Consider the following 25,463-nt stretch of genomic DNA (forward strand, 5'->3'; position numbering starts at 1 on the left):
CTCCAGCCCCCCTCCCCTCCCTAGAGGTCAAGAGGTCTGGCTGATACCAGCGGCTTGAAGACCAGACAAGCTATATTATACAGCACTGATTCTAAGTGCCCCATTTTTGGTGCAACCTTGTCCAACTGTAGCAGGCCTGTCTGGGTGGCGGGGGTCTGGGCTGAATGGCAGGCTGAGGGCACTGGGAAGGTCACATTGGCCAGAGGAGGGCTGACAGGGCATGGCGGGTGCAACAGGTACCAGAATCACTCCTTCACATCTCCCGAAGGAAAGGGATGCTGGACCAGGGTTCATTGTGAGGATGGGTCTGTGGGTGAGGCTGCCCGGGGAGATGCTGAGCTTTTCCTCACAGGGGTATCCAAGCAGTGACACAGGAGACCCTGCCTGGGAGTGAGGCCAAAGGCCAGGCTCTCAGGGCACCACCCCCTCCATCAAGTGGATGAGGCTTTGGTGTCCCTCCTGGCAGCGGGCATCTGTGCCTGACACAGAGCTGAGCTTACAGGGCCAGGGAGGGAGGAGGCACAACCCTGCCTTGGATCACAGTTTCAGGAGCTGGAAAAGCCCTCAGACTACATTTAGACACCCCATCACTTCCTCTCTGCCTTCTTATGGGGAAACGGAAGCCCAGAAAATGTAATGATTTCCCCAAAGGCACTGAACAGGGCTCCCAGCTCCCAGGCCAGAGTGCTTTCTGAGGTCCTGTTGTTTCTTCAAGTATGGATTTATGAGGCCCGTTCCCCTCTGAGCCAGGGCAGGGTTATTATTCCATTTCAGATGAGAAAACAGGCCTGGGGTGGGAGGGGTCCCTCAGCTGGAGAGGCTGCAGGTGAGGAGGAGGGGATGCCTAGTTTGAACTCTGCCCCTCTCTCTGTGTGGTCTTGGGCACGTTACTCACCTTCCCGATGCCTCAGTCTCCTCATCCTGCAAGTGGGATGATGGAAACAGCGCCTACCTCAGGGATGTCGGGCGGGTTACCTAATGTGAGGACGGGCTCTGTGGAGTCTGCAGGGATACAGACATTAGTGTAAAGCTGGGTCTGGTCCCTGAGGCCCCGACTCCAGAGTGAAATGGTGTCAGCCAGAAACCTCGGACCTTCTACACCAAGATCTTGCCACAGTCAGTCCCGACTGTGTCTACACTTCAAACCAGCTCCGTAGGAAGGCCCCCAGACCACGTGCTCTGACCCTGGCCAGTGGCAGTTATACAGCATCCTGGAACCGAGAGTGAGGGGGTCAGCTCCACCGGGCCAGGACCAGGCTGGTTTCGCTCCTGGCTGGATCCTCAGAGCCCAGCGCAGCCCCCAGATCACACACGTGGGTCAGCAGGACAGCTGCCTGGGAGGCAGAAACCCCAGACCTTGACTGTCCAGAGCCAGGAGCTCCCCACTGCACAGATGTGCAGACTGAGGCCCAGGGGGAGAGCTGGGTGGTACTGGGGAGCCCTGGAGGGACCTTGGTGATAGCCCCACTTGTGTTTTGCAGGCCTGAGCTGCTCACCGAAGGAGTCAAAGAGCCCCTCACAGACAGCCAAGGTACCCTGCGCAGGGTCACGGGCCGAGGCGTGGGCCGGGCGTGGGAGGGGTCCCAGGCTTCTGCCATCACCCCTCCTCCTGCTTCCTCTGTCCTGGTCCCGTCTACCCTGGCATCCCCCCATTGCCCTCCCTGCTGGGTTTGCCCCCACCAGATACCACCTCTGTCCTGGGTCCCAGGAGCTGCCTGCTCACCCTGGCTTCTCTCCCCCCCGCCCCCAGAGAGGGATTCCGGGGACCCTCTTGTGGACGAGAGCCTGAAGAGACAGGGCTTTCAAGGTAAGGTTGCAGCTCAGGATGGGGTCCGCAGTCCCAGTGCCATGACCTTGACCTGGCTTGGGTTTGGAGGGCCAGGCTAGGGGTGGGAGGGGCTGGCCACCAACCTCAGGGCCCCGGGGTCTGAATGAGGCCGGCGGGCAGCCAGGCAGGGCTGGAGTTTGCCAGCCCCAGTGAGAGGCTCTGCAAGGTGGCTGGGGGTTCGGGGGTACAGGGCGTGGGAGCCGGCCTGCTGTCCGTCTGGGGAAGCAGCTGACTGCCCGCTTCGTATTAGGCAGCCTGCCGTGCTTTTAGTGCTTTGAAATCAGAGGAGAGGAGGTCGCGGAGGGCAGGGAGGGCTCTCCCGAGAAGGAGGACTCTGGTCGGGCCAAGGAGGGGTGGGAGGATGTGAGCGTGGAGGAAGAGGCGTGGAAGATGGGGGAACCCTGAGTGCAGGACTGTGGAGAGGGCCGTGAGAAACAGACGCAGGGAGGGGCCAGGGACTGACAGTGGAAGCTCTCTCCCCATAGTGGAGGCTGGTATTACCTTTTGGTTAAGATCAAGTGTGGTGTCAGTACGGGCTGCGGTGGCTGAGAGCAGCTGTCCACGTGCAAGTCGGGGCAGCTCTAGGGTGTGGCTGTGAGTCCCCTAGGGTGGGTGCTCCCCATGTGGGCCCTGGGTGGTCAGTGTGACCCAGAGGAGAAAGTAGGGTCAGCCAGACCAGCGGCAGGAAGGGCCAGCCCCTGTAGGTGGAGGAGCCCGGGGAGATGGGACCCAAATCCCAGAGGGGCACCTGCTTACCCCCCCACCCAGCCTCTCAACTCCTTCCTGGGCAGCCGGAACTTTCTGGGACGGGGGAGTTCCGTCTCTCACCTCACCCCGAGACCCCTCATACTCAGCCCTCTTAGCAGACTGGGGTCCGACCAGCCAGAGACCCACCCCCTCCCTCCTCCATCCTCCTCCACCTCTGTATTCCCACAAGGCAGTGCCAGGCTCTCATCTCCCCAAGGCCGGGGGCTTGTCCAGGGGTCTCATGGCAGGTGCTGGCACGCGGGCTCCGTAAGCGATAGCCTCTGGGTGAGTGAGTGACCGCTGGGAGCTGCCAGGCCGGCTCCCTGCCTCCGCGGGGCCGTCCTGTCAGCTGAGCTCACGTCCCTGCGCTGCCTCCTGCCTCCTGCCTGACCCTGAGCGAGGCCCCACTCCACCCGCCGGTGACGCAGGAGGCTGCTCCCTTTCGTGGCGTCTCTCACCTCCAGGGCTGGCTCATTGGTGTGGGTTTCAAATGTCAACAGTTAATTTCTGACTCATTGCTGTTGTCGCGAGAGTGTGCGTCCTTCCGGAAATAACACACGTCTCCGTCAAGAAGTTAGTGCTGGAGGACTCCAAGGTGCCCACTCCACGGAGCTGATAATTGCCTGAGAAGGAGTTCCCCATAGTTAGGAAATCATATTCCTTTAAAGTCACCAAGTGCCTTTTCATTTAACAGCCCAAATCCGTAATTGTTTTTCACTTTGCAGAAAATTATGATGCCAGACTCTCACGGATAGACATTGCCAACACGCTGAGGGAACAAGTCCAGGATCTGTTCAATAAGAAATACGGTGAGCCCGGGACACCCTGGCGGGAGGGAAGAGAGGCAGGAGCATCCCGGTTCTGGCCGTGGTCTCCTCTGGGAAGACCACTCACCTGCATACAAATATGTCTTGAGCACTTACTGTGTGCCAGGCACTGGGGAAAAGGCAGTGAAGAAAACACGCAGTCTCATGGGGACTTCTCTGGTGGTCCAGTGGTTAAGACTCTGCGCTTCCACTGCAGGGGCTGTGGGTTCAACCCCTGGTCGGGGAGCTAAGATCCCACATGCCAAAAACAAACAAGAAAACCACGCAGTCCCTGCCCTTGGGGGACCCTGCAGACCAGTGACATGAGACCAACACTGAGCAGCTCTACCCAGAATCCAGTGACAGTGAGGCGTTGTCCCATGAATATGCAGGAAAAGAGCAGGCTGCTCAAGAGAAAACAGCTTTCCTTAGATGGGAAGCCAGGGAAGGGCTCTTGGAAGAAAGAACTGAACGATGGGTAATCAGCAGAGTGTGAAGGAAGGGCATTCTGGCTGAGGTAATGGCATGTGCAAAGGCCCTGAGGCTTGTCTTAAGAAGGAACCAAGGGAATTCCCTGGCGGTCCAGTGGTTAGGACTTGGTGCTTTCACTGCCGTGGGCCCTGGTCAGGGAACTAAGATCCTACAAACCATACGGTGCAGCCAAAAAATTTAAAAAACATATATATATATATATATATATATATATATATACACACACATATACATATGTATATATATGTAGGTAGATAGATAGATATAAGAAGGAGCCAAAATCCGAAGCATAGGGCTTCCCTGGTGGCGCAGTGGTTGAGAGTCCGCCTGCCGATGCAGGGGACGCGGGTTCGTGCCCCGGTCCGGGAAGATCCCACATGCCGCGGAGCGGCTGGGCCTGTGAGCCATGGCCGCTGAGCCTGCGCGTCCGGAGCCTGTGCTCCACAACGGGAGAGGCCACAACAGTGAGAGGCCCACGTACCGAAAAAAAAAAAAAAAAAAATCCAAAGCATAAGGGCAGGCACTGGGGGAGAGGAGGGCCCTGCGGAGCTGGCCAGAAGACACATCCAGTTGTCCAGGGCCTTGGAGGGAACCATGATATCGGGTTTGTATTTTGGGAGGATTGAAGTAAATGGAGCAGCCTTGCACTTTTAAAGTGTCTTCCTGGCTGCTGTGAGGAAAGTGAGTGGCTGTGGGAGGGTGGGAGTGGACACTGGGAGTCCAGCCCAGAGGCTGGAGCGGTATTGAGGCGAGAGTGATGATGGCTTGGGCAGGCCCTGGCGGGGATGCTGCAGGAAACCAGATGGAGTGAGATGTGCTTCAGAGGGAGAATCGCTGGCGCAGATTGACGGGGGCAGCGGGAGGAGTGGGGGCATCCAGCTGCGTCCTGCCTCGAGGAAGACAAGCTGTATCTGTTAAGGTGCTTTTTGGTCTCAAGTAACAAAAACAAACTGGCTTCAACCGTTAAGGGGGTTAATTGGCTGATGATTCAGTTACTATGACTTCACAACAGATCACCCGAAAACGTGGTTGCCTAAAATAGCCATGATCATGTATTATCTCTGAGGGTGTCAGGACTTTGGGAGCAAGCTGAGCTGGGCAGCTGTCACTCACGGTCTGTCCTGGGGTTGCAGGCAGAAGGCGGATGAAGCTAGGGTCATCTGGACGGCATCCTCACTCACATGTCTGACGCCTGGGCTGGGGAAAGAGCTGGTGCTGGAACAGCTGGGCCCCTCAAGCATCTTTCTCAGTTTCTGTGTGACCCCTCTACTTGGGCTTTCTGGCATAGCAACTCCATGGTAGCTGGATTTCCTGCTTGTTGGTCAGGGCTCCTGAGTGTCCTGAGAGAGAGAGCCAGGTAGAAGCCACGTTGCCTTTTATGACCCAGCCTCAGAGGTTGTGCAGTGTCCCCTCTGCCATACTGCATTGGTCAAAGCAGTTACAAAGTTCCACCCAAGTGTAAGAGGAGGGTATATAGACCCCCTTCTCTATGGGGAGTGTCGATGTTACACTATAAGAGGAGCATGTGGGATGGGAGAAAGATTGGTGCCGCTGTCTTTGGACAGTACAATTAGCCATAACTCAGGAAATCCAGCAGTAGGGTGGCTTTCAGGATTAGCTGGATCCAGCAGCTCAGGGAATGAACTTGGTGTCCTTCCACTGTGTCAGAATCATCTCAGGCTGACTTCCTGCTTGCTAGCAGAATGACCACGGCAGGTCCAGACATCCCATCCAGGGAGAGAGCTGGCTTTTCCACAGGCTCTCTCAGGAAAGCCTGATAGTTTCCCAGAGTTCCCTGGGCCCTCCCCTGTTTCTCATGGATCCCCACTGAGTCACATGTCCAGTCTTTACCCAATCCCCATGGCAGAGAAATGCCACGTGCTCATCGGCTTAGGCCTGGGTTACCCAGACCTGTCACCATGACAAGGGGGAGGAGTGGGGAGCACAGAGCTGCCAGAGACAGGTGGATACCCAAACTGCCAGCCAGGGAGAAGGGGCAGCGCCCTCACTGAGCGGGGAAGTTTGAAGAGGGGAGATGATGGGCTCCATTTGGATATGTTGAGTCTGAAGGGTGAGTGGAGATGTCTCACAGGCAGGCAGAGAGACAAGTCTGCTGTTCAGGAGAGGTGTCCAGATGGGCTGCAAAAATTAGACCATAGGCGCAGAGGAGACACCCCTAGGGGTGCAAAGAGAGCAGAAAGAGGACCCATGCAGAAAGCTAAGGAGCCCTGTGTTTAGAGGTGAAGTCCAGGAAGGGGAGGAGTGGCCAGAAAGGGGAAACCAAGAAAGTGAGGCATCATGGACACCAAGGACAGGGCTTCAAGGAGGGGAGAGTGGTCATCTGTGTTGGATTTTGCCAAAAGAGAGCAAATATCTTCTGCGTTGGGCAACACAGAGGCCGTCAATCATTTTAGGAAGAGCCCTTTTGGGGGCAAGGAGTGAGGAAGTAGAGATGGCAGTGTCCCCATTCATGGATTATGGGTATAAGTACATTTCTGTCTGCAGCAAAGTCAGGATAAAGAATTTAAAACAGGCTGGAAATCCATAGAAGCAGAAAGTGGATTAGTTTGGTTGCCAGGGCACAGAGGGAGGGAGTGAGGTGTGACTGCTAATGGGGATGGGGTTTCTTTTTGGGGTGATGAAAACGCTCTGGAGTTAGATAGTGGTGATGATTTCACAACCTCCTGAGTACGCTAAAAACCACTGGATTGTTTAAGATGGTAAATGTTATGGTATGTGAATTACATCTCAATTAAATAAAGCCAAACAAACAAGCTGAAGCAATGGCACGAAGCCAGGGGTGACATGAAGACTCAGCCATTCTGTACGTGCTAGATGCAGGGCATGCATCAAGCTCTGAGTTTCCTAGGAGCCAGAGCAAAAAGGGAAATGAGGCCAGTTATACCATTCCCAGTGTCCACGAGATAAAAATTAGTTTATTGCCCAGAAAAAGTTCAGCTACTTCTCCTAGTGCAAAGGCGTGCAGAGATTTCTGCAGCACATCTTTGTAAAGGGGCATCCTGTGACACTGAGGAGTGTCCAGCCCTCCATCCAGGAGGGGGCTCCCATGGTGCACCCCACCTAAGTCAGAGAGCCATGGACATTCACATCAGCCTGACAGCAGGCAGCAGGCCTTGGCCTAGAGTGGATCAGCAGTGGACTCAGGGCCGCTCCCAGGCTGTGAGACAAAGTACTGTCCCTGGGATGGACATGCCACAGCCCTCTGCAGAGGGGATTGGCGACAGGAATGAGGCCGAGCCCCAGATGTGGAAAGAGAGCCCTGAGGTCTGAGCCGCACCCTGGCTGGCCTCCCTGCTCCCAGACGCGATCTGCCCTTTTAGGCCAGGCCGATCCTGAACCAGGGTGAGGCGGGGCTGATGGAGGGTCAGGCGTTGTAGGGAAGGGCCATTGTAGGGAAGACGGCTTTCAGATTCTCAAGCTGTGAGGCCTCTGACGTTAGCCCCTGCCCTCTCCCAGCAGCCATAGCCACACGTCCCCTGGCCACCCCTCAGCCTGCACTGGGCACACGCCCACACCCCCGACCCCTTAGGGCCCCTGCTTCCCAGTCCCTCACTGACTGTGCCTTTCTGCAGTGCTACACGACAGCCCCCCACTGTACCCCCCTGTGCACGGGGTGTATCACACTCGTGCATGGAGCACCCCCTGGCTGCCAACAACCCACCAGCCCCGCCTCTGGCTCCTGACGACACCTCCTCCGTCCCTCTCGTCCGCAGGGGAAGCCTTGGGCATCAAGTACCCAGTCCAGGTCCCCTACAAGAGGATCAAGAGTAACCCCGGCTCGGTGATCATCGAGGGGCTGCCCCCCGGGATCCCTTTCCGAAAGCCCTGCACCTTTGGCTCCCAGAACCTGGAGAGGATCCTTGCGGTGGCTGACAAGATCAAGTTCACCGTCACCAGGTACTCAGGGGAAGGGAGACAGAGAGGAGGCGAGGCTACCACGGGAGGGGGCTCACACCACAGTCCCTTGGCCTTTCCTTCGGGTGGACCTGCCCTCCATGGACAAGGCAGCTCTTCCAGCACCACCCTGGGCCCTGGGGGTTGGAGGAAGGGGGACTGCAGGCCAGCCAGGGTGCAGGGAGCCCCACAGAGGTGAGACTAGCTCCCCTGCCCCCCAGCCGCCATAGCGGGGGCAGCCTTCATGGGCCCCATCTACCTGCTGCGGCACCTGCTCACTGCATTCCTTCCTCATCCCCTGGAAGAGGCGTTTGGCCCGTGTCAGAGCAGAGGAAACCGAGACTAGTGATTTGCCCCAGGCCACAGAGCTAGCTGGGTGGAGCCAGCGGGGCAGAGCCAGCAGGAGACCCTGCTTGGCCTGGTGCACAGCCGCCCTGCCGGATCGTCCCAGGGTCCCCAGGGTCCCGTGCACACGAAGCACCGGGCATCTTGTTAAAAATGCAGATTCTGCTTCAGCAGGTCTGGGGTGGGTCCCACGCATTCCTCACAAGCTCCCAGGCCCTCCCCTGACACCCCCATCTCTGTTTCTCTTCCAGGCCTTTTCAAGGACTCATCCCAAAGCCTGGTAAGAGGCGCTGGCTATGGGGGGGCCACTTGGCACAGGGGTGGGCCATGGTGCTGGGGGCCAGAGGCCAGAGTGGAGCTCACCGTGGCGCACCGGTTCCAGGGCCCTGGAGTGGGAGCCCCCACCCTTCTGTTGTCCCGCCTCCCTGGGCTCTGGCCCCAGCAGGGAGGAGGAAGGGGCCAAGCTGGAACCTGGCCCCGGTTCCTGGGACAGAGAAAGGGGTGGTGGGGTGGCACTGGTGACTTCTAAGCCTGGGATGGGTGTTCAGGAGGGAGGGGCCTGGCCGGGTCAGTGCCCCCCACTTCCCCTAATGCAGGGGCCTTGGTGAGCAGATGAGGTTGATGGGGTGGGTTCCTAACCTCAGAGGGAGGGGTGTCTGCAGGGGAACCTGCGAGCTTGGCGGTGGGATGTGGGTGAGTGCTTACCTGCTTCCTAAAATGCCTCTCCTGGCCCCATTTCAAGGCATCCACCCACCCCCCACACACACCATCCCCCAGGCTATGTCCTGGCCCTCCCAAACCCTGAATGAGCAGGGGCTGTCCCTGCGGGGGGTGACATGACCACCTGGTCAGCACTCACGGCTGGCCGGGCCGTCAAGGAGGCAGCTGCATACGCAGACCCCAGAGCCTGCGCGTGGAGACGAGCTCTGCCGCCTCTGCCCTCCTCCCGCGCGGGGTCACTGGCAGCCCTGGGCCCTTGGGGAGGCTGCGCTGGGAACAGAGAAAGCCTGCAGGACAGGAATCCAATTTCACAGTCGCGGTCTTACCCACTTCACTCCTCACCCACCTCTGTGCGCACTGACCCTGCCACCTATAGCTGTTCACTCCCTGCGCCCAGGCCTGGCTCGGTGGGCTTCTGGGGAAGGGGCGACCTGGAGGGGGGCCAGACTCACTGAGGGGGGTAGCAGTGTGGCAGGTGCTGTCGGGCTGCAGGGACCCCAAGGAGGAGGAACAGAGGAAGGGGTGCTTGGGAGGGTTTCCTGGAGAGGAAGGCTCTCGTGGGGCCTCGGGGGAGAGCAGGACTTGGAGGGCCGAGAGGAGAGGGAGGGAGAGGCAGGCAGTCAGCTGGGGAAGCAGCAGGGGTCCAAGGCCTACGCCCAAAGTGTGTTTCCAGAACTCTCGGAGGTGTGAAAGCCGTGGGATGATGTTAGTAAGGTAGAGATGGTGAAGATGAGAGCAGCAAAGCGCAGCAGTGGTGGCCCCGGCGGAAACCTTGCCAAGAGATGACTGGGTGTCAGACCCTGTGCTGACCGCTTCACGTGGGTCCATTTTACACATGTTTCTGGAGGTCCTTCCTCCTAGGGCTGGGCAGTGGTCTGGGTACCGTGGTTACAGACAGAGGAGGCATCTCGTTTACTCCTCACACCTGTGAGGTTGGCGCCAAAGCCTGACCTTCAGGGGGAAACTGAGGCTCGCGTTTCAGCAATGTGCCCACGTCACACGGCTAGCAAGTGGCCTGGCCGGCCTCTAGGCCCGTGATCTGGAGCACTTCGCCCCCGTGGACAGGTAGGCTTGTGCTTCTGGGGGCTGCAGGACAGAACAGGGGTACGAGGGCTCAGGTGCTCGTGAGAACATCACAGGCCCAGGGACCCTCTTCTCATTGGCCATGGGGGGCAGGAAACGTCCCCTGGTGCCACCTGGGGCCCCTGGTCCATCCCTGCTCTGTGACAGGTCACTCAGCCCTCTGTGGACCTGCCTTGCTCCAGGACTGTGGTGGGCAGCCTGTGGTCCGCTCGCCTGCCCCACAGCAGGGGCCCCGTGACCCTGTCAGCCCTATGCCACTGAGTCAGCTTCAAGCCACTGCCCGTCCCGACTTCACTTTCTGCCCAGGTTGGTGTCAGAGCCGGGCAGTGTCCGTCCTCTTCCCATGAGCGGCAGCAGGAAGGATGGCCGGGCCTCCCTCTGCTGATGGAGAGGAGAAACACAGCGAGGCAGTCCGCCGGCCTCCCCCTGCGCACCCTGTGATCCCCAGCCCCTCCTACCCAGAAGGAAGGGCCCCATGGAGGCCTGAAAATATAGCTGCTCCAGGGGTATGCACATATTTTAACGAGTTTGAAAAGCAAGAAATACACGTGATCGTATGCTGGGCTGTGAGTTCAGCGCTTTGCGTATCACCTTTTTTTGTCCCCTTTTTACGGCTGAAGAAACTGAAGCCAAGGGAACTTCAGTGACTTGCCTGGGACGCCCAACCTGTAGTGGAGGAAGTGTTGGTTCCACACCTGGCTCCCTGCTCCGTCAGGGAGGCCCACTGATGCCAGGCGGGCGGCATGTAATTCAGAGCAGCCACCAAATAGCGGAGTGTCAGGCTTTGGGGAGAAACACTGGGGGGCAGAGAGGCAGCCAGCAGCCATCGCCCCCTTCTGGGGGGGTGACCTCTTCCACTGACCACGGCTCGCCCTCCAGCAAGGGGGGCTCGACAGCTCATCTTCCTGTTCGAACAGCTTCTTAAATCTCAGCCATGACCCCAGGGTGGCCATCCGCCCCCCATTTTTCTGTGCCAGTCCACCCACCCATCGGCCTTCCCTGTGGCCCCCCTGTGTGCAGAGAGGGCCCTTGGAAATGCTTACTCTGCCCACGTGGTATGGGAGAGAGGGTGGCAGGCTGCCTAGAAGAAGAGATGGGCACCTGGCCCTGGCCCCAGGCCTCAGGGATGGAACTGCCAGCGCCTTTCCAGGCATTGGCGCTCTGGGCCGGGTGTCAGCCTGGAGGGACCGGGGCAGATGGGCTGGCAGGCCAGCTGTGTGCTTCCTAACGCCATTTGTCACGCTGGGCTGGGAAGGTGTCCAGACTCACAGGGGCCTCCGAGGGTTCACCAGAGGTCGCTGGGTGCTGTTCCTGTCCCAGAAAGGGCTGTTCCCAAACTGTCCATTAGACAGTCGCTGAAGCCTGATGCGGGCTAGCTCCTGGGGTTCCGAGGTGAATTGGAGCAGGAGGTCAGGTCTCTGGGGAAGGCGGAACATTGGCAGGTGCTGTAGCCTGGAGAAAGGTAGGCTGTACCTGTGCGCGTGGAGGGGTGGCAGATGATGTGCTTTAGGATTGGGGGCCGAGGTGATGTGGGGGCCGTGGGAGAGCACAGGCTGGTGCTCAGACACACCCAGGTTGAAACCCCAGACGGCTCTTACTAACCCTGTGACTCGGGGCTCATTATTTCACATCTCCGAGCCTCCACTTCCTCATCGGTGAGATGGAGATGGTCATATCTGCCTCCCCAGGTGATCTGAATGAATGAAGGGTGGGCATTGGTGGGTGAGCCATGGAGGATGGTTTTCCCCCTGCTGATGCTCGAGAGAGATGTTTGTGAAGCCCTCAACCCTGGGCCAGCTGTGATAGGAAGGGCTCAGCCAATGGGGTTGGCAGTTGTTACTGTTATTCCTGGGGGTCGGGAAGGCTTCCTGGAGGAGGTGACATTAAGCTGGGCCTTGGAGTTGAGCAGAAGGCTGTGTGGTTCTAACACAGGGCACAGCCTAAGTGAGGGCACAGAGCGGGTGTCTGACTAAACCAGGCTCAATCCCAGGGGCCTGAGTGAGTGAGGCCTGGGCGAGGTGCACACCACTGGAAGCTCCTTGCCACCTGGCCAGGCTGCTCCCCACCTCACCCACCTGCCTGCAGCAGCACTGAGTTAAATTAGGGACACTGGGCCAGGGGCCAGAGAGGCAGGTGGCTGGGAACAGTCTCTGCCCTCAGCAGCACCAAGTCAAGGTGGGTCTCTCCCCAGACCCAGAGGGGCCCGAGGCTGTGTAAACCCAGGACAGCAAAGGGGGCTGTTCATGATACGTTGGGAAAGATCAGTGGTGACTAAGGAAGGAGAGGCCCTCTGCCCAGGTAGCTGGTGTAGCAACAGCTGTAGAACATTCTAGTAGGCCGGGAAACACGAATACATACCCATGGTGGAAATCTGGAAAATATAGAGATCTCACTGCCCAGATGGCTGTTTATTTTTACGATGATACCTTTCTTCCAGATTTTTCCCCAAGCTTATTAATTGTATATCTCGTCCTTTCCGTAAATTTACATACACACACGCTTAAACATAAGCATTTTCCCATGTCTTTAAGACACTTTACAATGATCTGTCATCAGGGTGCATCATAGTTATATAACAGCCCTGTCCCCCAAGAATGGACATTAGGGCACACCGTGGATACCTAACATCCACATCAGGCTGATGATTTGCTGATTACCAAGCCTTCCCATACCAGCACATTTGATCTCCCCCAATAACCAGTCCTACAGGAAGAAACAGGCTCAGAGAGGTTAAGGAACTCGCTGGAGGTCACACAGCATGTGCCCAGGCTTTCCCCACCCCCGACCTTTCATCCACACTGGGTAGGTCTTTGCTGCCCCCTTCTGGCTATCAGCATCTATAACATTAGTCCTGCCTGTCTATCCCTTAAGGCTCATAATCCTTTGAGTTCATTTATTTGCACAACAATAAAAAGATTATTGAATGCCTGTTGTACGCCAAGCAAGATCTGGGAATACAAAATAGAAAAAAAATCTCTACCTCCCGTGGTGTTTATATTCTAATAGGGGAGACAGGTAAATAAGAACAAATCGTATCATATTCAATAGTGACAAGTGCCATGGAGACACACACAAAAGATAGGACTGTCAAGAGCACAATTTTAGAGAGGCCACCAGAAGTTAAGGCCTGAATGAAGACAGGGTATAAGCCATGTAGAAATCTAGGTCGATGATCAGGGAACTAAGATCCCACATGCCGTGGGGCAAAGCCTGCGTGCCACAACTACTGAGCTCGCGCACCTCAACTAGAGCCCCCGTGCCACAAACTACAGAGCCCACGTGCCCTGGAGCCCACACGCCACAACTAGAGAAGAGAAAACCCACACGCCACAACTAGAGAGAAGCCCGCGCACCACAACGAAGAGCCCGTGCCGCAACGAAAGATCCCTTGTGCCTCAATGAAGATCCTGCGTGTTGCAACTAGGACCCAGTGCAGCCAGAAATAAATTAACTAAATAAATAAATGTTTAAAAAAAAAGAAATCTAGGTCGAGACATCCAGGGAGAAGAGTTGTCAGTGCAAAGGCCCTGGGGCCCTGGACATATTTTGAAAGTAGGGCCAACAGGATTGCTGAGAGTGAATGTGGGGAGGGGGAAAGAGAGAGATCAAGGATGGCATCAAGGAACTTCCCTGGTGGCCCAGTGGTTAGGACTGCATGCTTCCACTGCAAGGGACACGGGTTTGATCCCTGGTCGGGGAAGTAAGATCCCGCAAGCCACATGGTGTGGCAACAAAAAAACCCAAAACAAAACAGGATAGCATCAAGATTTTGTCCCAAGCAGCTGGAGAGGGAAAGGGAGGTGAGGATCCGAGTGGTGGGCAAATATGACACCCAAGTGGACAGGTTAGGAAGGCAGTTGGATCTACAAATCAGAGAGATCCCCACTGAGGGGTATAGCTTAGGGATAGAGCATTTGACTACAGAGAGAGTCCCCCTGGAGACATGCAGTCGGGAGCCATTCTGTACTTCATGCATTTTAGTCATGAAATTGGATCACAGTGGGGTTCAGCATGGATAGTCAGGGGACTATCCATGGGGGGACTGGGGACTCAAGGGTCCAAGGATGAACCCTGGGGCCCTCCAGCATTTAGAGCTGAGGAGAGACAAGTGAACCCCCAGAGGGTGTGATGTCCTGGAAACTGAGTGAGAAACTGTTGAAGAAGGAGAGTGATCACCTGGGCCCAGTGCTGCCGCAAGGTCAGGTTCAGACCTGAGATGGGACTGTGGGATGGAGCAGCCCAGAGGTCCAAGGATGGCACAGTCAAGAGCAGTTTTGTGGACTTCCCTGGTGGCGCAGTGGTTAAGAATCTACCTGCCAATTCAGGGGACACGGGTTCAAGCCCTGGTTCGGGAAGATCCCACATGCCGCAGAGCAACTAAGCCCATGCGCCACGACTACTGAGCCTGCACTCTAGAGCCCGTGTGCCACAACTACTGAAGCCTGCGCATCTAGAGCCCGTGCTCCGCAACAAGAGAAGCCACAGCAATAAGCCCGTGCATCGCAACGAAGAGTAGCCCCCTCGTCGCAACTAGAGAAAGCCCGCGCACAGCAATGAAGACCCAACACAGCCCAAAATAAATAAATAAAATAAATACATTTATTAAAGAAAAAAAAAAGAGCAGTTTCAGGGAGGGGAGAGGACCTGAGTGGAATCGTGGGCTCAGGGGAGAACAAGAGAAAAGAAATGAACTCATCAGCTGCGGATGATGGCCCTTTAGGGACAGAGGAGCGGTGGGGTGGGAGCTGCAGGGTGAAATGCGATGAGAAGAGGGTTTTAGAGGTTGAATAGTGACAGTGTGATTTTAGAGAAATGGATGATACGGCAGCAGAGAGGGTGGGGAGAGTGGGCAGAGGAGGGACGTCCCCCTGAGAACAGGAGGTGGGGAAGGCGGTGCTGAGAGCGCTGCCAGAACCCCTCTGCACACAGGGGGACAGGGGCAGGGTGACTGGGGCGGAGGGAAGATTGTTGGAGTTAGGGTCCTAGAGGGAGGGCTGGAAAGATGGGAAGGGACAGTCTCAGAAGGAAGTATGGCCTGGACACCGTGGAGGGGCCACCAATGTTGATGACCACGGGGTTGAGACGTGACTGGAAAGAGGAGAGGAGGTCGAGACAGGGAGGGCCAGGGGCTTGGAAGGCGTGTCTGCCCGCACGTTGATCCCCAGGAAACAGGACGGATGGCAGCGGTGTGGGTATCCTGAGCCCCGTGCAAGTTCAGTGCCACCCGCAGGCAAAGACCAGTCCTCCCCCTTCCCCAGGAGAATCAGCTCCCCGCAGGCAGGCCACGTGCATCTGGGGGTCTGGGAGAGCTTCCCGGGGAGCTGACATTCCTCCCTGGGGATGGGGGGATTCCAGGCTTAGAGGCAGCACTTGCAGAGGTGGGGAGCCCTGAAATGACCGTCCATGTCCAACCCTCGCTGAATTCCCATGGCGTGCCACGCCCCAGGCCTTTCCCCCAGAGCCTCTTGGGGTCTTCACAGCAAGCCTGCGAGGTAGATGCTGTTTTCATTCCCATTTTGCAGCTGAGCACACTGAGGCTGAAAGAAGCAGTCACATAGGTAAACAGGGCTGAAGTCATACCCAGGGCTGTGCCGTTCTGGAGCCTGGGCTGGTTGGGCATGGGGGAAGATCGCAGAAAAAGAATAAGGCCGAATCATGCACGGCCTTGACCTAAACGCTGGGGACTCAAGCTTTCTCTGGTGGCATTGGAGGCTTTTTCAGTCGAGGAAATGATAGGGTTGGATTTGTATTGTCTTACGATTACCATGGTAACCACACTTCCAGCTACCAAGGTGGATGGGAGAAGGCAAAACTGGAGCAGCACGGGCTGTGGGACCCAGAGATGGGTGGGGTTAGGATCTAGAGGTGGCAGTGGGGCATGAGGAGGGAGAGAGGGTAGAAGGTTCCAGAAGGGTGATGGTGGTGTCCATCCCCAAGGCGGGGTCTGCAGGCCTGTGGGACATCCAGAGCAGTCGTGGTGCTGAGAGCCTGCAGGGTGGCACTGGGGCTGGCCTGGGTGAGCGTGGAGCCAGCAGAGAGGGCCCAGGGCAGAGCCGGGAGCACACCGACCTCCAAGAGACCTTGAGGGAGAGGAGCCTGTGAAGGAACGGAGGAGGTGGAGCCCCAGGAAAGGAGGTGGAGGGATTTGCGGGTAAGAAGCGCTGAGTCAGGCAGCTGTTTGCAAACCTCCCATGAGAGCAGAGTCCTAGGCAACACCAGAGAGATCAAGGAAATGAACATTCTCGAAAGGTTCTCGAATAGCAGTGACTTTAAAAAAAAAAAAAAAGCCTTGTTAGGTAGTAAGTTCCCCATCACTGGAGGCATCCAAGCAGCCACTCACCTGGAGGCACTGCAGGAGAGGTGGGAGGGGCTTTGCCCGCTGCAGCTACCTTTGGTTTGTGCATCCTGTGCCTGTCTGCCCGGAGCCCCAGCCCTTTGGAACTAGGGAGGGCGCAGACAGAGGGGTCTCCCACCCACCGACTCACTTCCCTCAGCTGCCGGCTCCAGGCTTCCCCACAGCTGCCCTGCGCCGGCTCCCTTCTGGCCAAACACAGGCTTCCAGCTTCCTCTCCTTTTGGTTTGGTTCTTTGGACCCCAGCAGCTCAGTCCTCCCTGCCAGCTTGGGGGAACTCCCTGGTGAGCAGCAAGCCCGCCCACCCCCGGAAAAGGGGCTCCGGGCCCCACAGACAGAGCAGAGCTGCCGACTTCCTGTGTGACTCCAGCAGCAAGTCCGGTTTGCTTGCCTGGGCCTCGCTTTCCCTCTTTGCAAAGTGGGAAGAGTTACACTGGGGCTGCCCCGGGGTGCCCCAGCAGGGCAAGGAAAGGAGGAATAAATGGCCCGTCGTGCGCGGGAGGGGTAAGGCGGAGAGGCCGGCCAGGCCGGAGCGTGGAGGGCCTGGAAGGCCTGGCTTTGCAGCGTGGACTGGACCCTGCAGACCCGGCCTTGGCAAGCTCTTCCGCTGACGTCCCCGAGGCCGGAGCCCGAGCACCCCTGCGGGACAGGGCCGAAGCTCTGCCGGGCCCCAGCTTTACCTAGGAAGCCCCCGTTTCAGAGAGTCTCCACTTGCGTTTTCATTCAAGGAACTGTCATGTTACATTCTGCTGAGAAAATAGATCTTCCCACTTGACCTACTTCCCACCCCCAGCGTTGCCTGAGGCCCAGTTTGAGAAGCTCAGCTGTGGGTGAAGGGTCTGCGGAGGGGAGGGCTGTGATCTCATTTGCGGGGAGGGTACAAGGAGGGAACGGCTCCAGCCCCAAATGGCACCTCTTGTCATTGTCCCCATTGGGGCCTCTGCTAGGTCTGTGCGGGGCCTCCTGTCACTCATCAGGTGCTGGGAGGAGTGGGCTTCCCGGAGAAGGGAACCTGAGCTAGGCCTGGGATTGACCTCAACAGAGGGCATTTGGGGGTGGGGGGAGGGACTGAATAGGAGCAGGAACAAGTCGCCTGCTGGGCCCTCGGGAGCTGCGTGACCTTGGATGAGTTAACTTACTGTCTGTGACCCTGGATAAGTTAACTTGCTATCTCTGGGCCTCGAGGTCACATGGAGCAGGGACAGCTCTCATGGTCCACCCTGCGACCCTTGTCACACACTCCTGCCTCCCTCTCTTCCCTACGCCACCCCCCTCCACCCTTCCAACTCGTAAGAGCTCAAAATAAAACCCTCCTTTCTCAAGTTTCTAAAGATGTCACAGTTCCAGTGCCAGCCACATGTTTCTCCACTTCATTATCTCTGCTTTTCTTTGTTAATTAGGCTCCAGTAATGATCTCACTTCTGCCTTCCCGGGAAGAGCTGGCATCTGCTGGGTGGGGCCTGGAGGCCTCTGTGGGCAGACACCCGGCTGCCAGGCCCGGAATTGGCTGGCTGCCTCCTTTCCTGCAGGAGGGGAGGCCCCGCCCTTTCCATATGGGTCGTGGCCGCCCCAGTCTGCCCCTGGGCTGGTCAGTGGTCCCAGCCCTGCCCTCCCTCAGCTCTGCCAGGTGGGGGAAGGGTACCTCAAGGTTCCCAGCGGCTGTTAGACAGGGGGCTTCTCAGGCCCCAGGAGCGAGCAATGGGGGGCTTCAGGCTCTTCTGCAACATTCCAGAAAACCTCACCGAAACTAGTTCCCCAGCTGGGACCACCCAAGCCGACAGGAACAACTAACGCCTTTATTTAGGCTGGAATGAGATCAGCTCTCAGGGTCACCAGGCACTGCGTGCAGAACAGAAGCTCTCTCGCTGGCTGATAAATGCGTCTTTGAGCCACGCAAGTGGAGGCCTGGGGGGTGGGGCACGAAGGATGGCTCAGCGCACGTGGCTTACTGGGTGGATCGCACGTGGCTTACTGGGTGGATCGGATCTTTCCAACCTCCTGGGCTGGGTGGGGTGGGGTGGGGTGGGGGAGGGTCTGGTGGCAAAAGAGACCTCATGGTGGGAGGTGGGGATGGGGACAGCACAGCACAGCCTGCGGAGGGACCCCTGCAGGTTTGGGAGCTCAGGACCAGGTACTTAGTCTGTGAACGGTTCCGAGGTGTCTTCTGGGCCGGGCACTGGGCCGGGTGTAAGTAGCTTTTGATCAACACCAATTAAAGAGAACCTTGCCTCGTGGAACTTACGTTCTGGTATGGATGCAGAGAACAGACCATGTGCCAAGGGTAAAGTGTACCAGGTGTGAGTGCTGAGAAGTCACAACGCTAGATGTGGGGTGGCCAGGGAAGGCTGGTGAGCAGAGGCCTGAAGGCGGCAGTAGTGAGCCAGGAGGGCATAGAGAAGAGCCTTGCAAAGGCCCTGAGGTCCCCTGCCAGGGTGGGAGGCCAGGTTGGGTGGAGGACCAGGTAGGAGATGAGATGGAAATGGGAGAGAAGGCCGATTGTGGACGATGGATCAGGATGCTGACCCTTGTTCCAAGTGAGTTGGGAGCCAGGGCAGGCTTCTGAGCAGAGGAGAGACAGAATCCAGTTTAGGATCTAACAGGATCCTTCTGGCTGCTGGGTGAGGACACACAGGGTAGCAGCAGGGGACGATGTAGGGAGTTGGTCCTGGCAAAGCAGGTGAGGCCCAGTAGTGACAGCAGTGGTGGTAAGTCCTTGACTCTGGGCAGTTTGTAACTGAAGCCGACAATTTGCTGATGTGGGCTGTGAGAGAGTTGAGTTTGACCTCAGGGATTTGGGCTGAGCTTCTGGAAGGATGGAGGTGCGGGTAGGTAGCTGAGACGAGGAAGATGCAGGAAGAGCTGGCCGGGGGGTGGGGGGGGAGTCTCAGGCATGTTTGTGGCGTGTTAAGTGTGGGGTATTATCCAGGCGCTGTTCCATGTAGAGTGAGGGTGGGGGGCGTGTCCAGGGAGTGGTCCAGGCTTGAGGTATAATTTGGGGAATCACAAGCATTTTGCTGGTATTTAAAGCCCTGACAGAGTGAGATCATCGGGAGTGAGCGGAGTCAGAGGCCAGGGCCCTGGTGCCTTCAGCCTTTGTGGGTAAGGAAAAAACCGGGAGGGGCCAGGAGTGGGTGGTATCCTGGGGCTGAGTGGAAAAACCCCATTCTCCCTGGGGGAAGCCCTTCTCCCCTTGTGGCCGTGAGGCTCCCACAGCCCAGAGACGCGGCTGAGCATCTTGCAGGGATGTCAGGGGTCAGGCCTTGAGCAACGATGGCTTCTCAGCAGGCCCCAGGCCCACTGTGCAGGATTATAAATGCCACCCAAGGCAAGCGGGAGAAGCTTTCCCCTCCGCTGCACGAAGTAGGGGAGCCCCGGGTTTCCACTGTCTGTTCCATGAAACAGCAGGTTCTGCATGCCCTCTTGGGTGGGGACCTGGAGAGTGGCAGGGCTGGGTGAAAACAACTTCTCTGGTACCAGCAGAGGATCTCCTTCACCGGGGAAAGGAGGATGGATTTGCCCCACAGACAACAGAGAGCCCTCAGTGAGTTTAAAGCGAAGGAAGGACATGGTCGGATAGACTGTTTAGAAAAATCTGAGTGGCTTGCAAAGCAGAGGATGAATTCGGGGTGGGCAGGTGAGAAGACCCACCTGGATTTTTGGATGGAGACAAGGGGGCACAGAGGGGTTTCGTTGGCTGCTGTAACAAATTACCCACTCGGTGGCTGAAAGCAACACAGGTTTATCTCCTTACAGTTGTAGAGCTAAGAAGTCCGAAATGAGTCTCACAGGGCTAGTCACGGTGTCCGCAGAGTGGGTTCCTTCCCAAGGCTCCGAGGGAGAATCTGTTTCCTTGTCTTTTCCATGTTCTAGAGGCCGCCTGCGTTCCTTGGCTTGCAGCCCCTCCTGTATCTTCAAAGTGCATCCGTCCAACCTCTGTTGTCCCCTCTCCCTCTGCTTTTGACCTTGCCTCCTTACAAGGACCCTTGTGATTACATTTAGGGTCCACTCAACCCAGGATAATCTAGCCACCTCAAGATCCTTAATTAATTAATTTATTTATTTATTTATTTATTTTTTGCGGTACGCAGGCCTCTCACTGTTGTGGCCTCTCCCGTTGCGGAGCACAGGCTCCGGACGCGCAGGCTCAGCGGCCATGGCTCGTGGGCCCAGCGGCTCCGTGGCATGTGGGATCCTCCCGGACCGGGGCACGAACCCGTGTCGCCTGCATTGGCAGGCGGACTCTCAACCACTGCGCCACCAGGGAAGCCCCAAGATCCTTAATTTAAACACACCATCAAAGTCCCTTCTGCCATGTAAAGAAACATAGTCACAGGCTCCCGGGCTTAGGGCGTGGACAGCTTTGGGAGCCACTACTCAGCCGAGGTTTCTCTCCTAAGTGACTGTGTGGGAGGTTGGAGCCAGGGACCCACGAGAAGGGAGGAGGGACAGGTTTGAGGGGACCTGGAGAAGCCGGCCCGGGATGTGCAGAATCAAAGGTGCTCAAGGAAGCAGGCGGAAACATGGGTTTAGGGGTTGCAGATGCAGAGAGAGTGAGAAGAAACAGCAGCATAGATGGAGCAGAGGAAGATCTCTTCCCTCCCCGTGTGCAGCAACTGAGTCGGACACTCCTGCCCTGTCCTCCCAGCCACAACAGAACGAGGCTGTACTGCCAGGTGGTCAGTGGGCTGGGGTGAATCCTGGCTCTCCCTCTAACTCACTGTGTAACCCGGGGCACGTGGCTTCCTCTGTGTGCCTCAGTCTCCTCGTCTGTAGGATGCAGACAGTCCTAGGACCAACTTCATAAGGTTGTCAGAAGGATTAAGTGAAGGAAGCCATGCAAAGATCTAAGAAGAGTGCCTGGCATGCAGGAGCTTAATTTCTCAGACAGTTATTTACCGAGCGCTTGTGATGTGTCGGGTGTTATTGCGGGTGCTGGGGCTGTAGTCCTGAACACGTGCAAACAGACTGCACGCTCAGCCCACAGGAAACATCTGTTCTCGGGTCGTTGGCTGCAGAGTTTGCTGTATAGCATGAGGATCGGGATCGGTACCCCCTCCCCGCGTAAGGCAGTAGAGCCCTCCCTCGCCTGTGCAGTCCACTGCCTCCATCTGCCCACCTTGCCCAGGCTGGGAGCTGATGCCCTGCTCATCACATTTAGTGTGTGGCATTCCGTACCTGGCCAGTCGTGGCCACAGTTCGGCCTTGGGACCATGGAGGAGGGAAGGGGAGAGGAGAGGGAAGGACACGATTTCCCTTGGGAAGGGCCATGGGCATGTCTGCTCCCAGGACTGTCTGTCCAAGACAGACCCCCACAAGAAAACCTGGCACTTGCTCTGCCCAGCCAGGTTTGCAGGTTCGAGCATGGAGCTGCAGGAGAGTTTGTGAGAAAGCCCTCTGAGGAGGTACTGAGCTGTTCTCAGATGGGAATGCAGCACCCAGGGGTCAGAGAGACCTGGGTTTGAGCCTCAGCGCCACCCATCGCAAACCATGCGGCCTTGGTGGCTGGGAACAGGCACCTTGACTCCTCTGAGCCTCGGTTTCCTTATGTGTAAAATGGAGATCATAACATCTAGAGGTCAGGCTTGTCATGAGGAATAAAGAACATCACTGTGTAAATCACCAGGCACTGTCTCTGGTGGGCACGTGACATCAGCAAATGGAAGATTTGCATCCCAGTGTCTGGCAGCTGGGAGGGCAGTGAAAGGGCCTGGAGCCCCAACAGGGGAGGCCCCAGCCAGACAGCTCTCTGTTGGCCATTGTTCCAGGCTCTTGTGTGTAGTGGGTCAGCTGAAGTTCAGACAGCTGGACTCCAGGGAGGAACCTGGATCACCTGCCCAGGCAGGTTGTGGTCCACCCACCATGCACCTCCATCCCAGGGAAGGGAGATGGATTGATGGGGGCACAGAGCTCAGCTCGAGGGAACTCTGGGGGAGAAGGCTTGCTTTCTTCCCTCCCCTGTCCCCCTCCCCAGTGAACCCCATGCACTGATCAGATCCGTCACGATCCTGGCTCATAACCCACTCTGCCATCAATCCCTGCATGTAATCATCAATCGATCAATTGATTGATGGTTGTAACTTTTTATTTTGAAGTGATTTTTTTTTTTTTTTTTTTTGCGGTACGCGGGCCTCTCACTGTTGTGGCCTCTCCCGTTGCCAAGCACAGACTCCGGACGCACAGGCTCAGCGGCCATGGCTCACGGGCCCAGCCGCTCCGTGGCATGTGGGATCTTCCCAGACCAGGGCACGAACCCGTGTCCCCTGCATCGGCAGGCGGACTCTCAGCCACTGCGCCACCAGGGAAGCCCTGAAGTGATTTTTAATTTACAAAAAGTTGCAAAGATAGCACAGAGTTCCCAAATACCGTCTGACCCATGTAGGATGTTAACATCTTGCATAACCATGGTCCATTTATCAAAACTAAGAAATTAACATCGATTGGTGCCATGCGATTAACTAAGCTATAGGCTTTATTTAGATTTCTTCAGTTATTCCACCGATGTCGTTTTCACATTCCAGAATCCAGTCCAGGATACCACATTGCATTTAGCATTCATTTATTTTTATTCTTTCATTCGTATTCCCACATATTTGTTTGCTCACTCGTTAGTAAATACTATGGTGAACGCCCATGAACCCGCCACCCGTCTAAGAATCAGAACAGAACCAATAACGTACATCCACCTACATGCTCTCCCTCATCCTGTCTGACTCTCTCCCCAGAACAAATATTCTGAATTTTATGTGTGTCAATCCCTTGGTTTCTTTCCGTTCAAAATTGCAAAACTGCAGGAAAAAAAAAGAATAGTATAATGCCTGCCTATATATTCTTTGTCTGGATTCATTAATTCTCTTTTTTGTGTTTGTGTGTGTTAATTCTTCTTTCTTCTTTTTATTATTTTATTTATTTTTTATTTTTTGGCCTCGCCATGCGACATTCGGGATTTTTTTTTTAAAATAAATTTATTTTCTATTTTTGGCTGCGTTGGGTCCTCGTTGCTGCATGCGCGCTTTCTCTAGTTGGGGCAAGTGGGGGCTACTCTTCGTGGCGGTGCATAGGCTTCTCATTGTGGTGGCTTCTCTTGTTGCAGAGCAGGGGCTCTAGATGCTCGGGCTTCAATAGTTGTGGCACGCGGGCTCAGTAGCTGTGGCCCCCGGGCTCTAGAGCGCAGGCTCAGTAGTTGTGGCGCGCGGGCTTAGTTGCTCCACGGCATGTGGGATCTTACCGGACCAGGGCTCGAACCCATGTCCCCTGCTTTGGCAGGCGGATTCTTAACCACTGCGCCACCAGGGAAGCCCAGACATTCGGGATCTTATTTCCCCAACCAGGGGTTGAACCCAGGCAGGCCCTTAGCAGTGAAAGCGCCAAGTCCTAACCATTGGATCACCAGGGAATTCCCTGGAGTCATTAATACTTTCCTTTTTTAAAAATTATTTATTTATTTATTTATTTATTTGGCTGTGCCAGGTCTTAGTTGTGGCACTCAGGGTCTTCATTGTGGCACACGGGATCTTTAGTTGCGGCATGCATGTCGGATCTATTTCCCCGACCAGGGATCAAACCCAGGCCCCCTGCATTGGGAGCGTGGAGTCCCAACCACTGGACCACTAGGGAAGTCCCTGGAGTCATTAATTCTTAACATTTTGCCAAATTCCTTCCCTCACTCCCTCCCTCCGTCCCTCTCTGTCTCTCCCACAGGCACAGACCCCGCCCCATTGATTTCTGTCTCTGCCTCTTTCTCCATTCAAAGTAAGTTGCAGACATCTTGACTGTTCGTGCCTAAATATTTCAACACACAACCCACAACTCTCCAGAACAATGCTATTCTTTTCCGATCCACAATACCGTTTTCACACTTACAAAACTTACTAACTCCCTGTCATCTAATAGACAGTCTGTATTCAAATTCCCAAAAATGTCTGTGATACTGTCGTACCCCGTGATTTAATCACTGCTCACAGGTTGATTTCTTTTAACATGTCTATTGCATATAATACGGGCATAAACCAAAATTATTTCATGTTTTTTTTTAACTTTTTAAAAATTATTATTTATTTATTTAGTTGCACCAGGTCTTAGTTGTGGCAGGCAGGCTCCTTAGTTGCAGAATGCATGTGGAATCTAGTTCCCTAACCAGGGATCAAAACCAGGCCCTCTGCATTGGGAGTGCAGAGTCTTATCCATTTTGCTACCAGGGAAGTCCCTTTTTTTTTTTAACTTTTATAACCAAGGTGTCCTATTGTAAGAAGCCTAGGACTTGCTTCTGTCACTTAACATGACGTAACACAAGGTTGAAATGTGTGGCCATAGCTGTTTGTTTTCAGGGCTCTGTAATATTCCATTAAGTGACTGTACCACGAATGATTTGTCCATTCTCCTGTCCTTGGCCATCTGGGTTCCCTCCATGGTCTTGCTGTTACTAAGAGTGCTCTTAGCACGCTTGAGCATGTTTTCTTTGGCACACATACGAAAGATTCTCTTGGGTACATGGGGTCATGGGCCTGGGGAGGGCTTCCACCCCACTGCAGCACAGCCATCCCCTCTCTGAGCCTCAGCTTCTCCGTCTGTAAAACAGATGGAGGACTTCCTTGCGGGTCCAGTGGTTAGGACTTGGCGTTTTCACTGCCGAGGGCCCGGGTTCAATCCCTGGTCGGGGAACTAAGACGCCACAAGCCGTGCAGCCTGGCCAAAAAACCCCCAGAATTCCTGCTGCCCCTAAATACAGATCATGGAAGGGGTTAAGAGATGAACTGAGTTTTACCCTTTTATTCTGGCAAAGGTCTGGTGCCAGGAAAGGGAGGTATCTTGCAAGTCGCAGGGTCCCAGAGAGGGACTTGGCTCGTCCCCCACCTGAGCGGCCCCTGCTTCCTGCACAAGGCAGCTGTTCTGCCAAGGTGGGGTGGATATCCACCCTCTGCTCTCTTGAGAGCCAGGCCCGCCCAGGTCTGCTTTCTGCCTGGATCGCCCAGCCCAAGCCTGGCAGAGAGGAGAGGCTGCTTCGAGAGGGTTGAGGAGGAATAGTTATTCCACTCTTCCCCAGAGATCTGCTCTCTCCCTCTGAGCAGCATTCCTTGCTGCTGGCTGCCTCTGTGTCAATTTGCATCATGGCTGTCAGCACACAGTCATCAGCCTGAGCTGGGGACCTCAGACTAGGCTCAGAAAGGCCAGGCTGCTC

The 25,463-nt window shown here is 56.0% G+C and overlaps 1 protein-coding gene across 6 annotated transcripts in view; it reads left to right on the top strand.

The window, feature by feature from the left end:
- The window catches only part of GTF2IRD1 (GTF2I repeat domain containing 1), a 113,645-nt gene that overhangs the window by 73,616 nt on the left and 14,566 nt on the right, over positions 1 to 25,463 (top strand). For 5 of the 6 annotated variants that reach the window (XM_082644191.1, XM_082644188.1, XM_082644189.1 and 2 more), the window contains 5 exons: positions 1,482 to 1,531; positions 1,751 to 1,807; positions 3,301 to 3,384; positions 7,608 to 7,791; positions 8,385 to 8,413. In XM_082644191.1, coding sequence (XP_082500317.1) covers positions 1,482 to 1,531; positions 1,751 to 1,807; positions 3,301 to 3,384; positions 7,608 to 7,791; positions 8,385 to 8,413 — 404 coding nt within the window. The remainder of the gene's footprint in view (positions 1 to 1,481; positions 1,532 to 1,750; positions 1,808 to 3,300; positions 3,385 to 7,607; positions 7,792 to 8,384; positions 8,414 to 25,463) is intronic. The other variant, XM_082644190.1, reaches the window with a different exon arrangement.

The sequence above is a fragment of the Mesoplodon mirus genome (genome assembly GCF_964341445.2).
Source record: "Mesoplodon mirus genome assembly, chromosome: 15".
In the NCBI taxonomy this organism is placed as follows: domain Eukaryota; kingdom Metazoa; phylum Chordata; class Mammalia; order Artiodactyla; family Ziphiidae; genus Mesoplodon; species Mesoplodon mirus.